Source organism: Notechis scutatus, chromosome 7 (genome assembly GCF_049901735.1).
Source record: "Notechis scutatus isolate UNSWTSFEM ecotype Mainland chromosome 7, rNotScu1.2, whole genome shotgun sequence".
In the NCBI taxonomy this organism is placed as follows: Eukaryota; Metazoa; Chordata; class Lepidosauria; order Squamata; family Elapidae; genus Notechis; species Notechis scutatus.
The window spans coordinates 1,824,114-1,838,267 of record NC_142015.1 but is presented as its reverse complement, the minus strand read 5'-3'; the positions used below and the strand labels follow the sequence as shown (position 1 = coordinate 1,838,267).

At 46.2% G+C, this 14,154-nt stretch overlaps 1 protein-coding gene across 1 annotated transcript; it reads left to right on the top strand.

The window, feature by feature from the left end:
• Nucleotides 1-2,784: 2,784 nt before the first annotated feature.
• On the top strand, nucleotides 2,785-11,053 carry DUSP2 (dual specificity phosphatase 2). Its single transcript, XM_087969879.1, has 4 exons — nucleotides 2,785-3,296; nucleotides 5,536-5,666; nucleotides 7,353-7,572; nucleotides 8,868-11,053. The coding sequence occupies exons 1-4, from the start codon at nucleotides 2,909-2,911 to the stop codon at nucleotides 9,080-9,082; spliced, it is 954 nt and encodes a 317-aa protein (XP_087826005.1). The 5' UTR covers nucleotides 2,785-2,908; the 3' UTR covers nucleotides 9,083-11,053.
• The last annotated feature ends 3,101 nt before the right edge of the window (nucleotides 11,054-14,154 follow it).

The following is a 14,154-nucleotide window of genomic DNA, read 5'->3' as shown; positions in this document are numbered from 1 at the left end:
AATTAGCCCATGTTTTAATACACACATGAAGTTGACCCCCACCCCCTTTAATGCAGCAAGGGCAAAAAAAAAACACCACCACCAAAGCTCTGTTCACCTGTTTCACCTGGGTACTGAATTAACCTGGCTTTACGAAGTCCAGGGAAGCAGAACTTCTCAGGCAGGATTCGCACCACTCCCCACAAATCTAACCGAGGTTAATAGTAGCCCACCTTCTTGCTTTCTCCACTTAATGCTCATCACTTGGTCTGTCCTGAATGGGATGGGGAGGGGTCTTCTAGGGGCAAGAAATCAAAACCATGGGATGAAGATGAAGAAACAGAATTCAATGCCAACTTGAAATCATAAATCTTTTGTTATAAGGGAATTTAGCCCTCGGATGGTTCATAAACTGGGTCTGTTTCAGAATAATCTGGTTCCCCCTCCCCCATTTTTAAAGAGAGCTCAGATAAGGACTGTATAAGAAGTGTGTGTGTGTGTGGGGGGGGGTAGTTTCCAGAACTGAAAATGATGGGAGAATGATTTGGGAAAATCACGGTGAAAGAGCATCTCGCTCGTCCGCTGGGAATTGGATCCAGCCAATTCCTAACCCAAATGCCCAACCGTGTATTTAAAGAAGAGATTGGACAATGGTTTGTCTGAAGTGGTATAGGGTTTCCTGCCTAAGCAGGGGGTTGGACTAGAAGACCTCCAAGGTCCCTTCCAACTCTGTTATTCTGAAAGCAACCCCTCCTGTGCTCCCTTCAATCGAGGGAAAACTGGTTGTTGGAAAACGCTGGATACGCCATAGGCCAATTCCCTGGACAGAGACTCTCACTACAACATTAGTTTCACGTCAGTTTTGTTTTATTGACAAACCCAATTCAGACGTGCTTGTAGTTCTTCTGGGGAAGATGCCCCCTCCCAGGGAACACGAGAAACCCCCCCCCTCCTTGTTCTCTTTCCAGGTGCATCTACATCTCCAAGTCCGGATGGCTGGATTTACATGTTAGCAGCACCGGCTGTTGGGAGAAAACAATCCGGTTTGGTTCCAAGCCTGGAGGAAAAAAGATGCTGGAAATAAAACAAGAGGCTGGTTTGGAAATTTCTTTTTGTCGATGAGCAGAACTAATCACGGCATGAGGTTCTGGGACAGCTGACCAAATGGGGTTGGGATAGATAGATAGATAGATAGATAGATAGATAGATAGATAGATAGACAGACAGACAGACAGACAGACAGACAGACAGACAGACAGGTAGGTAGGTAGGTAGGTAGGTAGGTAGGTAGGTAGATAGGTAGGTAGGTAGGTAGGTAGGTAGATAGGTAGGTAGATAGATAGATAGATAGATAGATAGATAGATAGATAGATAGATAGATAGATAGATAGATAGATAGATAGATAGATAGATAGATAGATAGATAGATAGAATTCCTTATTGGCCAAGTGTGATTGGACACACAAGGAATTTGTCTTGGTGCAAATGCTCTCAGTGTACAAAAAAAAAAAAGAGACATTTGTCAAGAGTCAAGTTGTGGACTTTTATACATTCTTTGGGGTTTTGTGTTTGAAATGCTCCCAGGGGATTATGCAGAGCTTTGTGTCGTTTGCTATTTTAATAGCAGTGGGATAACCCTATTATATCCTAAAGCTCATGTCCTCTTCTTAGAATTTGGGAGGGCAGGGGATGTACATTCTATTATTGTTGTTGTTGTTGTTGTTGTTGCAATTTTCTTTGTTATATATACAATTTCCCTACCTACAATGGCAGTGTACTGTCCGGGTACAACCTCTTTTAAATACAAGTAATACATCTTATACATAACTATTATTCTCAAAATCTATTCACCATGATCTTCCCTTCTCCTTATTAAACATTTCCCATTATTTAATGAAACACTCTATTCAGCTTTATCTATGATTGGTTAATAATATCAAACATTATAAACATCATAGGAGCATCCCATTTATCACCATTATCCTCTCATGGTTGATGGGATGTACATTCTTAATCCCATCAGCTGGACCCGTTTTGTTTGTGAATAGGCTGGAGTGGATTTCTTTTTTCCTTTCCCTTTTCCCTTCCTTTCCTTTCCCTTCCCTTCCCTTCCCCTTTCCTTTCCTCTCTTCTCTCCTTTTCTTTTCTAACTTGGCAACTCCAAGTTACTCCCAGAATCCCCCAGCCTGGATTTCTTAATGGGCACTAAGATATCCCTCTCTGAAGACTTCGGGCATCTGCTGGGGGTTGCCGGGAGGGAGGGGGGCTGCTTTCTGCCTTGGTTAAGGGTTTTCTCTCTCTCTCCATTTCTCCTTTGGGGAAATATAACCTTCTGCCTCTTTTTAATATTCGCCCCAATATTTCTTCCTCTGGAACGGGGTGGGGGTGGGCTTCCTATATTCTGCTGGATCTCCGCCTCCGTGGAGTTGTTTTTGGGGGAGGGGAGAGAGAGAGACATCCACACTCTCAGGTTGTTTCCACCAGCCACCCCATCACCCCAAGCCCTGGCTCTCCTGCTTGGGTGGGGGTGGGGTGGGCTAAATGACCCCCAAGGCCCCCTTCATCTGTATTCTTGTCTTGTTGGGAGGAAAAGGATGCCCAGGCACGTGCACGTGTGTGACTTGTGTGTGTCCGCCCAGGCGGGGAATCCAGCCCTCCTCTCCCCCCTCCCAGCAGCACAGGAGGAGGGAGGGTGGGGCGTGGGCCAGTTAGGGAGTTTCTGGTGACACGCACTTCCATATATGGCCAGCCCGGGCGGGGCTTGCTAGCAGATTTAAGCTCCCTCTCGGCCGGCAGCGAGGCAGAAGTTGACGAAGAGCGATCCTTGGACTCGCGTGTTGGAGGGGAATCGTGGGAATCGGGCATTCCGAGCCCCTGCAAGCCAACAAGGGTTTTTTGTTTTTTTTTGGCCCAGCAGCCGCCGGCCGGCATGGTGATCGAGGTGGTGGTGCCGCTGGACAGCTCCGGCTTGGCCCGGTTGCTGCGGGACCCTCAGGAAAGTTGCCGGACGTTGGTGCTGGACTGCCGGCCATTCCTGGCATACTGTCAGGCGCACCTGCTGGACGCCCGGCCGGTGCATTGGAACGGGCTGCTTCGGCGGCGGTCGCGGGGCCGGAGCGGCGTCAGCTTGGAGTGGCTGGTGCCGGACCGGGCGCTCCTGGCTCGGCTCCGCAAGGGCGAAGTGGCGCACCTGGTGGTGCTGGACGAAGCCGGCGGGTCCGTCTCGGCTCTGAGGCCCGACAGCCTGGCCCGGCTGCTACTCAACGCGCTGCTGCGGGAGGAGCGGGCCGCCGCCTCGCACATTTACCTGCTGCAAGGTGAGAAGCCGGCCTGGGGTTCCTACACACACAGAGAGAGAGAGGGAGGGAGGGAGGGGGAGGGAGGGAGCGGGGGGGAGAGAGAGACAGACGGACACACACAACGCCTGGGGCTGCGGGGCAGAGGCAGCTCGCTCTCTCTCTCTCTCTCTCTCACACACACACACACACACACCTAGGGCTGGGGGAAGAGGCAGGGCGAAAAGACCAGAGGGATGGGGGTGTTTGCACACCTGCCTGGCAAGTTAGGAAGGCGGCCTGGATTTCCTACACACACACACACACACACACACACACACACACACACACACACACACTGGGGGAAGAAGTAAGGAGCTATGTGGGATTCGCATATGGACTGATAAGTTAAGAAGCCAGCCCCCTCCCTCCACCCCCTCTCTCACACACACACACACACACACACACACACACACACACCACCTAGGGCTGGGGGAAGAGGCAGGGCGAAGCTGCCAGAAGGGTGTTTCCACGCCTGGCTGGCAAGTTAAGAAGCTGGCCTGGATTTCCTACACACACACAAGTACACAAGCACACATACAGACACACACACACACACACTGCCTATGGCAACCTCTTCATTTGGGGGTGATGTGCGACTGTTCGTTAACTGCCAAATCATCAATGTATTTTTGGATTGTGTGGTCAAAAAGGTATTATAATGCCCAATCTCAGCCAAAGTGGAAGAGCCTCAGGGCCAGATTTTCATTCTGACTTTCGGGGAGATTCCAGCTGGATCTTCTGGTAGGAATTAAACTGGATGGGTGCCCAATTTAATTGCCCAAATCTATAGTTGGGCACATCTGCCATTCTTTCTTTCCATGATCGAGCATGGGTGTCAATGACACCCATTGTATCTCCTGGTGGTGGACCTGCCTGCAAGATTTTGGATCTTGCTTCATTGCTTGGTCCTCCCTCTATGATGATGTCCACACATCAGATCTTTAGGCCCAGTGCACAAATAAAAAAAACAAAAAAACAACAGCCCATGTTGGCAATCTTGGGCTATCGAAACATGGTTTAGCATCTCCTCCATTTTTTGCAATGTGCAAATATTAGCTGTGGCCACTCCTTGTCAACCACCGACGCACATAAAATTATACTTGGAACTAAAAATGTTCCTTGCCTGCTTTGAGTCCTTTCCACTGGCAAATTTGGGTCATTAGAGACAGGCTGGGCTAGTGGTTAAGGCCCTGGGCTAGAACAGCAAGAGAACTCTGAGTTCAAGTCCTACCTTAGCCACGAGAGACAGCTGGCTTTCCCTCTCTCTCTCTCCGCCCAATCCACAACACAGGTGTTGTGCAGGTGGAAGGTGTGCTAGATATGTTCCCTGGCTTGAGTTATTGGTAAAAATAAAGGCGGAAGACAAATAATAAATTAAAATTAAAACCAGTACAGTGGTCTAGAGAATAGAATAGAGTAGAATAGGAATGAATAGAATGGAATGGAATGGAATAGAATAGAGAATAGAATAGAGAATAGAATAGAGAATAGAATAGAATGGAATGGAATGGAATGGAATAAGGAATAGAATAGAATGGAATAAGGAATAGAATAGAATGGAATAAGGAATATAATAGAATACAGAATAGAGAATAGAATAGAAAATAGGATAGGATAGGATAGAGAATAGGATGGAATAGGAGTAGGAATAGGAATAGAATAAGAAAGAATGGAGTGGAATGGAATAGAATAGAATAGAATAGAATAGAATTTTTTATTGGCCAAGTGTGATTGGACCCACCAGGGATTTGTCTTTGGTGCAAATGCTGTCAGTGTACATAAAAGAAAAGATAAATTCACCAAGAGTCAAGAATCATAGAGGTGGAGTTCTCACCTCACAATCAGGAGTCTGTGAGTTTGATCCTAGGTATAGGATAATATTTGGAATAGACTCTCCTGCTATGGCAGGAGGTTGGACTAGATGACCTCCAACGGTCCCTTCCAATTCTGTTATTCTATGTCTATGTCCAGATAAAGGCTTCTTCTAATTCCCAGATTTCCCCAGCCAGCTGGAGAATTCCCCAGCTGGCTTGGGAATTCTGGAGTTGACATCCACCTCTCAGAAAACGGCCGGGGTTGAGAAAGACGGCTTTTAGGCATGAACCCAGGGTGCCCCGATTACAGGTTTCCCGTCCAGACAGAAATCGCCCGGAAGGAGAGCTATTATCTGCTGTCTCCCAACTCAACAGCCCACTTCCTTCCAATCTCTCTCATCTAGGAGGCTTTAAACACTTCCAAGCCAACTTCCCAGAATTGTGTGCAGTGGCACCACCTACCTTGGCGCCTTCCTCAGCCTTGAGAAGCCCTGAAGACAATGGCGCAGAAGTGGTGACTCCCTTGTATGACCAGGTAAGCTTCCTGGACCCAGGGAAGGTGTAGCACAAACGGATAAGGAGAAACTATGGACACACCTGTCATTCCCCAAGCCATATGTATATGTATATGTATATGTATATGTATATGTATATATATATGTATGGTATTCAGCTTTGTTTGGGTATTTTCCACGTCATTATAGTTGTGCTTTTAACTTTAAAAGCACAATGATAATGACGTGGGAAAATACCCAAACAAAGCTGAATACCATACATGTAAGTAGCCGCGAAAACTTAAGAAAACATATATATTTAATTAATCTTCTGGTCTGCTTTAATTAAACTGTCTAGACTTTGTTGAGTGAGTAAGCCTTGGTAAAAATGATTGCGCGCATGGTGGAATACCAATTGACCTGGGCGAATGGTTTGTATTTCCCTTTTATTCATCCAGCTTTTCCTCAAGGCTCGGAGCCGGTCACAAGCAGAGCTTGGATTTGAGTTGTCACATCTCACAATCATTTTTAAAAAATCAGTTAATTATGTTTTAATGGCCTGTTGACACCGTCTCTGTGCAGGAATGTGTTGGAGAAGAGCTGTCTCTTTTATGGTCGCTTAATTGCAGGTTACACCAGAGCCAAAATAGTTATAAAGTCCCTTTAATTCTCAACTGTCATCCCTTCCCTAATCCCATCTCCTGTTAATGAATTATGCAATTTCACCCAGAAGTCTGAAATAGTCACACTTCTTTCTCCTCTGAACATGTTGAGGTTTCTTCTCATTCTGCTGAGTGAGGAATTACGGAAAATCGACTATGACTTGCCACAATTGATCTACTCAAAGAGTTTTTCAGGGTTTGTGGGATTCTTACATATAAAAGTGGGCTTAATTTGTCATGATCCTCTGTCTTTCTATTTGGAAGTAGGACCCAAATATCTAGAGAACAACCTCACTTGAAGTTTTACTTCAACATTAGCCAGAGGAGGGAATAAAAGGAGAAATGAGAACTTCTTAGAATTAAGGAGAAATTTCCTAACAGTGAGAGCAATCCGCTAGTGGAAGGGCTTGTCTTTAGAAGATGCGGGTGCTCCAACACTGGAGGTTTTCAAGAAAAGACTGGGCAGCCATTTGTCCAGAATAGTATAAGGTCTCCTGCCCCAGCAAGGGGTTGGACTAGAAGACCTCCAAGGTCCCTTCCAACCCTTATTATGCTGTTAACTGGACACATGTCTTACTGGACATCCATAAAGCTATGCTGAAGGGCTTTTCTGTCTTCAGCTAATTAGTGGACCCCGAAGCTGAACGTTGTGTCAACTCATAAAATATTTCTATGGTCAGAGTTGCCAACAGAAAGGGAGTGGGGGGGAAAGGGGCTTGAAAGAGTAGTGTGGCAGCTTGCAAACTGAAAGTGCATTCCATAAATGTTTTCAGAAATAGTAACTAGGTGACTGAAGTTTCTGCTGTGCAAAATTCTAACTGGAGAGCATGATTGATGACTCTGGGCTATGGATGTGTCCCATTGGAGAATATGGATGATGTTACACCCAGTGGGTGGGGGGAAAACCAGGGTCAAGGATGACAATGAATGAGTCGAATACACCCAGGTAGTGGTGGCATGTTTACTCCTAACAAATCTTGTTTAATTTTTGGAAGTTTGGCTCGAGACTCATGATTTAAATGGGGGTAACTGACACATTGTCTTCTTGGTTTTTCTCTCTTTCAGGATGGGCCAGTGGAGATCCTCCCCTTCCTTTACTTGGGTAGCTGTTACCACTCTTCCAACAAAGAGGTGCTGGAGTCACTGGGAATCACCGCGGTCCTTAACGTCTCTTCCAGTTGCCCCAACTACTTTGAAGGACACTTCCTGTACAAGAGCATCCCAGTAGAAGACAATCACATGGCTGATATCAGCGTATGGTTCCAGGAAGCCATAGATTTCATCGGTGAGTGCCGTAATTTGGAGAAAACCCATCGTTTTTATGGAAACTAATTCAGCCCCTTGGCCTTCTGAAGAATGGGAGGAGGGTCCCCTTTGGTGGACACAATGAAGTCATTGGAAGGAACAAGGTTGAATTAGTTGGCCTGGTTTGATCTGTTGGGTGGAAGGGATAAGGAGGATGCTGGTAGTTATGCTGTGGAAATGAATCCAGGAGAGAAGCAACTAAGAACTAGGGAGACATTTCCTGACGGGGAGAACAATTAACCAGTGGAACAACCCGCCTCCAGAAGTTGTGGCTGCTCCCACACTGGAGGTTTTTAAGAGGAGATTGGATAACTGTTTGCCTGAAGTGGTGTAGGGTTTTCTGCCTAAGCAGGGGGTTGGACTAGAAGACCTCCAAGGTCCCTTCCAATTCTATTCTATTCTATTCTATTCTATTCTATTCTATTCTACTCTACTCTACTCTACTCTACTCTACTCTACTCTACTCTACTCTACTCTATTCCTTTTTCCCTTTCCCTTATTCCTTATTCCTTTTCTATTCTATTCTGTTATTGTTCTGTATTGTATTGTATTGTATTGTATTCTATTCTATTCTACTCTATTCTACTCTACTCTACTCTACTCCTTTTTCCCTTTCCTTATTCCTTATTCCTTATTCTATTCTATTCTATTCTATTCTATTCTATTCTATTCTATTCTATTCTATTCTATTCTATTCTATTCTATTACTCTATTCTATTCTACTCTACTCTACTCTACTCTACTCTACTCCTTTTTCCCTTTCCCTTATTCCTTATTCCTTGTTCCTTATTCTATTCTATTCTATTCTGTTCTGTTCTATTCCTTTTTTTCCTTTTTTCCTTTTTTCCTTATTCTATTCCCCATTCCCTATTCTATCCTATATCCTATCCTATCCTTCAGTATAAAAAGCTTCCCAGAGGCAAACCATCACTATCTGTGTCATTAAACCACTCTAAATCATAAATAACTGATGGAAACTGCTGGAATTTGGCCATTTTTCCCCCCACCCAATGTTGATGATGTCATCTTGAAAGTGGGTGGCCAAGGTGGGAGACCTCTGTTCTAGATCGTTAGCAGGAAGCTTGCTTTGGCCATCCTTCCAAGCATTACACCTGCCAGGTGGGACTGTGAGACCTCATCACACACACACACCCCAATTTTGTGCCACCCCAAAACAGCTCAAGGGTCTTTTTTTTTAGGCGCGACGGTTTCCCTACGGCGAGGGAGGACGTCTTCTCCTCCACCTCTGACCTTCTCCTCTCCTCTCTCTTGCAGATTCCGTGAAGGCCAGCGGTGGGCACGTGCTGGTACACTGCCAAGCAGGCATCTCTCGTTCTGCCACCATCTGCCTCGCCTACCTCATCCAGAGCCGCCGGGTGCGGCTGGAGGAAGCCTTCGATTTCGTCAAGCAGCGCCGCGGCGTCATCTCCCCCAACTTCGGCTTCATGGGACAGCTCCTGCAGTTCGAGACCGAGGTGCTCTGCCATTAGCCGGCAGCTCCTCGCCGCTCTGCAGAGGGGGAAGCCAAGAGGGGGCTTCTTACGGACCACAAATTTGGGGAGGGGCCCCCTGTTTACATCCCAGATAGGGGAGGAGGGAGGGGGGAGCCACGCGCTGGGCACTGGCCTCCTCCTTTTCCTTCTCCTGCCCTCCTTGGTAGCAATGACTTCCCAAAGCGGGAGGGGCGTCGAATTGCCCTCCCTGCCCCACCCAACCCAGGCGGACTTCTCCTCCCCCACCCCCCCGTGTGAAATTGCCATGATGACTTTTATTGCATGACTATGAAAGAAAAGAAAGAAAGAAAAAGCGAATAAGCTGGAGACAAAGAGAAATAAATGTGAGACGAGGCGGTTCGACAACTCTTGGCAGGAACCGCTCGGGGCCCCCCCCTCTGTTTCCTCCCCCCATCGAAGAGAGCCAAATGTTATTTATTATTGTCCGTTGTTGTCCCACTTTGGACGGCTTAGTTTGGACCACATTGCATAAATCAACTCAGCCCAAGTAACGGGGGATCCTCGACATATGGCCTCCCGTTGAGGCCTGCCATTGAGGGCACTAAACGTTGAGCACATTTTTTCCCCCTGTTGTATGACTTTTCTCACCGCGTTTTGTTAAGGGGATCTCAGCCGTTGTTCAGCTAGCAACGACTAGCTCGTCGTTAAGTGGATCCAGATTTCCCCGTTGCTGTGGTTAGAAGCTCCCCAAAGAAGATTTCCGCGCTCCCCTTCCCCCCCGCCCCCACTCCAAAGGGACACGGCCACCGTCATAAATGTGAGTCAATTGTGGGGCATTCGAAAGTCAATCGCGCGGCCATGGGGATGCCTCAACGGTTGTAAGGGCGGAAAACAGCCGTACGTAACTTTTTCCCGTGCTTGTAACCTCAAACCGTCACTAAATGAACTGTTGTAAGTCAAGGACTACTAGACTCTCCCTTTGTGTCCTCCAAAATTGGACACAGTGCCGTTTTCTTCCAGCCCAGATGACTAATCCTTGGGTGTCTTCAAGTTATAGACTGAAATCACCGCATATTTTCTTTTTTTAATTAAAAAGTCATAATATGTATTAAAATAACAGTTTAAAGAAAGAGGTTCAGATTGCTAATAATGTGCTGCATTTGATAGCAGGAGCAGGTTCAGGTTGATGGACAGCTGAGCTTGTTCCTTGCCCAAATGCCAGTGACCTGGTCATGCTGTTGGTCACTCAGCTGCCATGAGTGGGCCATTACGTTGAACATGTTCATGTAATATGAACATGCAAAGGTCCCTTTTCAAAGCGACATGGATGTGTTCTTTTCTTCAATGACTTCAATGCCTGAAAGTTCATTTGTGGTAAAGCTGAAAAAAGTTGACATGGGCCTTGAAGGTCCAGCTTAGAAGCCCCCTGCACACCAATATCCCATTAGTGCAGGGGTCTCCAAACATGGCCCCTTTAAGTCTTGTGGACTTCAACGCCCAGAATTCCCCAACCAGCCATGGGGAAGTGGCCACGTTTGGAGTTGAAGTCCACGAGTGGCCACGGTTGGAGACCCCAGCATTATTAGTGCCTTGCGTGAAATACACCTGTGTTTCCCAGCCAGGTAGCCTAGTCTTGGCACCTTTGGGTCAGATGAACCAACAATCAGCAAGCCCCACTGCGATGGATATGTGTTGTGTGGACAGGATAGTCCATCTGGGATGAAGATTGGCTTCACCACCTGCAAAGGGAAGTGGGACAACTCCGAGTCCTCCTTCCCTTTGAGCACAATCATCCGTGGGTGAGAGGAGGGGCTGGAGCAGTGGTGGATAGGGCCCCCCAACTGCTCCCTTCCTCTTCCTCTCTCCCCCCAAAGCAATACTCAATTGTTCCTCTGTACATTTGCTGTTTGAAGAACCTCCGTCTTGAAGGACATTGATTTCAAAATGTCTTCTGCACTTTATATTTATTATCACCTGTTGCAATAAACAACCACTTTTTGTATGGCAGGATGTTGCGTCTCAAAATGTTTCCTTGGTTGGGAAGAGGGTCTTTTCTTTTTTGCCTATAAAATGAAATGGTTCATTTGCCCTCGGCATGCTTAAGAAGAATACACGGCGACATGGTCAAGAAAGTCAAGATGGCGGCAATGAGGTTGTATTCACAGCTCCACCTGTTCAGGAGTTTCCAACTTAACAACCTAAGCCAAGGGTCAGCAACCTTAAACATTCGAAAGAGCCATTTGAACCCATTTCCCACAGAAAAGAAAACACCAGGAGCCACAAAACCCTTTGTAATGACCGGGGTGTGGCACAAAAGCAACACAGTCAGATAATCAACAAGAGTCCCCCTCATTAGCTCCAACTTTGCCCCCAATGTCCAGGTTACCTTCTGTCTGGAGAAAAAACTCTCCCAGGAACAGCCTTTGACTGCAGAAAATTAAGTCCAAAACATGGTCAACAAAAACTGTAACTTTAAGTCCAATCAAGGCAAACTGAAGTAATTAATTTGGCAGGGCAGGAGCAAGAATTCCGGATGTGAAGGCACGGCAATAACTCAGCACGGTTGGGAGGATGCCAAGAATGCAGATAACCAAAGTCAACATAAGATAAACTCACATTTGCTCCCAGCAGCCGCCGCACTCAGCATGCGTCTCTTAAACTTTCTTCCCAGCTGTGGCTAATGAAGGGAATCAGGGCCCTTTCCTCCCCCGTAAGCCATGCAACCCACGTTGCTCCCTTCTCCATTCCTCCCTGCATGCCCTAGGATGAAGAGAGGTGGGCCTGGGTCTCCCTCTCCCTTGTTCTACCTCTTTCCTGCTCTGCCCTGCTTTGCCCTTCCCCAGTTTCCTTCACAGCCAATGGAGCCACACTCCTGCTCCCTGTCAGCTGTTCATCTTCCTCCTCAGATTCAGACTCAGACAGAGCCATGGCAACCTTCCCCGTGCCTGAGCGGCCGCAAAACTAGCATATGTAGGTGAATTAAATGTTCTGGTTTTTTTTTCCTGAAACTTTTCTTTTCCTGGATTCACCCATGGTTGGCCTACCGGAGATCGAAAAGCTCAATAAATTGAGTGCCGATGGGTGTCGCACATTGGTGGTTGTGACACATATTTTGAGTGAGAGGGAGCTGCAGCAGAGGGGTGAAAGAGCCACATGCAGCTCTAGAGCCACAGGTTGCTGATGCCTGCCCTAAGCCATGGGTTGCTTAACCTCAAGTTGACTGAATAAGCCACGTTATTTCAGTTCACACAACCCATTGGGTTAAATTGTGTTGGGGGTCACCGTTGTGAAATCCTTAGGGATGAGCCCAAAGAGAACTCTCGGCATCTTTCACAGCCCACAAAGCAGCATCTGCAGCAAACACTCAAACATCTGGGGCTCAACAGCCTGTGGGCCTGCTTCTCTTGCCCACCTTTCAGTGTTGCAGCAGGTTCAAATCTGAGTCACTGTCAGGTTTCCAAGTGATGAAATCCATTTAAAAAGAAAAGAGCAAAGTCCATCTTCCAAAACCATTTCTTTTATTTAGGAAAGCATCAAATTGGCAAAGTCTGTTGTATCGCCTACAAACTTCAGTACTTTAACAGAGGGATCTTTTGAGATGCAGTCAACGGTATAAAAATGTACCACAACTAAGTTTAGGAGCTGTGTCAGAGAAGGAGCCCACAAGGAGCCTTATTTATTTATTTTATTTTTATTTATTTATTTGATTTGTCAATCGCTTACAAGATAATAGGTATAAGTATAAACATAGTTATGAATACATGAGATGGGAACATATAAGAAAAATAAAATGAAACAATAGGACAGGGATGGTAGGCACATTTGTGCACTTATGCACGCCCCCTACAGACCTCTTAGGAAAGGGGTGAGGTCAATAGTAGACAGTCTAACATTAAAATTTTTGGGGTTTGGGGAACAAACAACAGAGTCAGGTAGAGTATTCCAGACATTGACTACTCTGTTGATGAAGTCGTATTTCCTGCAATCAAGTTTGGTTGAGATTGAATGTATTGTGTGCTCTTGTATTGTTATGGTTGAAGCTGAAGTATTCATTGACTGGTAGGACATTGCAATGTATGATGTTATATACTATACTTAGATCGGACCGAAGATGGCGTAATTTAAGGTTTTCTAGTTCTAGAATTTCAAGTCTGGTGTCATAAGGTATTCTACAACGAGTAGAGGAGTGGAGAACTCTTCTTGTGAAATATTTCTGGACTTTCTCAACTGTGTTAATATCAGATATGTAATGCGGATTCCAGACTGATGAGCTGTATTCGAGTATTGGTCTAGCAAATGTTTTGTATGCTCTAGTTAGTAGTGTGGTATTATCAGAGAAAAAGCTACACAGGATTAGGTTAACAACTCTTAATGCCTTTTTGGCTATGTAGTTACAGTGGGCTCCAGCACTTAGGTCACTAGAGATGAGTACTCCAAGGTCCTTGACCGAGTTAGTGAGAGACTCACGGAAACATCTGGAGCGGCACGATGCGCTCGGGTGCTGTGGCGAGTGAGTGGGCTGTGATGAAGCAGCAAAACTGATTCAGTCGGGGCCCAGTGGAATATTTCTGGCTGGCTGGGTGGGTGGGAAGTGACAAGCAGGGTTTTGCTTTTGTTCTCAAGACCCAGCGGGGAGGGAGGCGAAACGATTGTCAGCGCAAGTCACAAAGACGCACTGCATCTTCCAAGTCACCAGGACGAAGGGGCTGGGGTGGAAAGAACTGCATTAATTGAAGAATATAACATATATTTATTCAAAGAAAAAAGAAAAGGAGGGTGGGAACGCAGCAGGAGGGAGAAACAAGGAGAAGAAAAGAGGGGAAGGGGGAAGGCATGGAAATTTCATGGATTGAAAGCAATCCGAACATGAGGGCTGGGAAGCTCTTCTAAATTTAAGGAAGGAAAGGAAAGGAAAGCAACAGCTCCAAATTTGGCGGATTATACACACGGAGGAACGAGTGAGTATTGCTTTTGGGGGAGAGAGAAAGACCCTGTTCCCACCCAAGCAAACATTTTGAGACGCAATGTCCTGCCATATAAAAAGTGGTTGTTTATTGCAACAGGTGATAATAAATATAAAGTGCAGAAGACATTTTGAAATCAATGTC

Excerpts from the sequence above, each read along its gene's own strand:
- DUSP2 (XM_087969879.1), top strand. The coding sequence starts at position 2,909 with ATGGTGATCGAGGTGGTGGTGCCGCTGGACAGCTCCGGCTTGGCCCGG. Across the intron at positions 5,667-7,352 it reads TGACTCCCTTGTATGACCAG|GATGGGCCAGTGGAGATCCT; the intron begins GTAAGCTTCCTG and ends TCTCTCTTTCAG. Across the intron at positions 7,573-8,867 it reads GGAAGCCATAGATTTCATCG|ATTCCGTGAAGGCCAGCGGT; the intron begins GTGAGTGCCGTA and ends TCTCTCTTGCAG.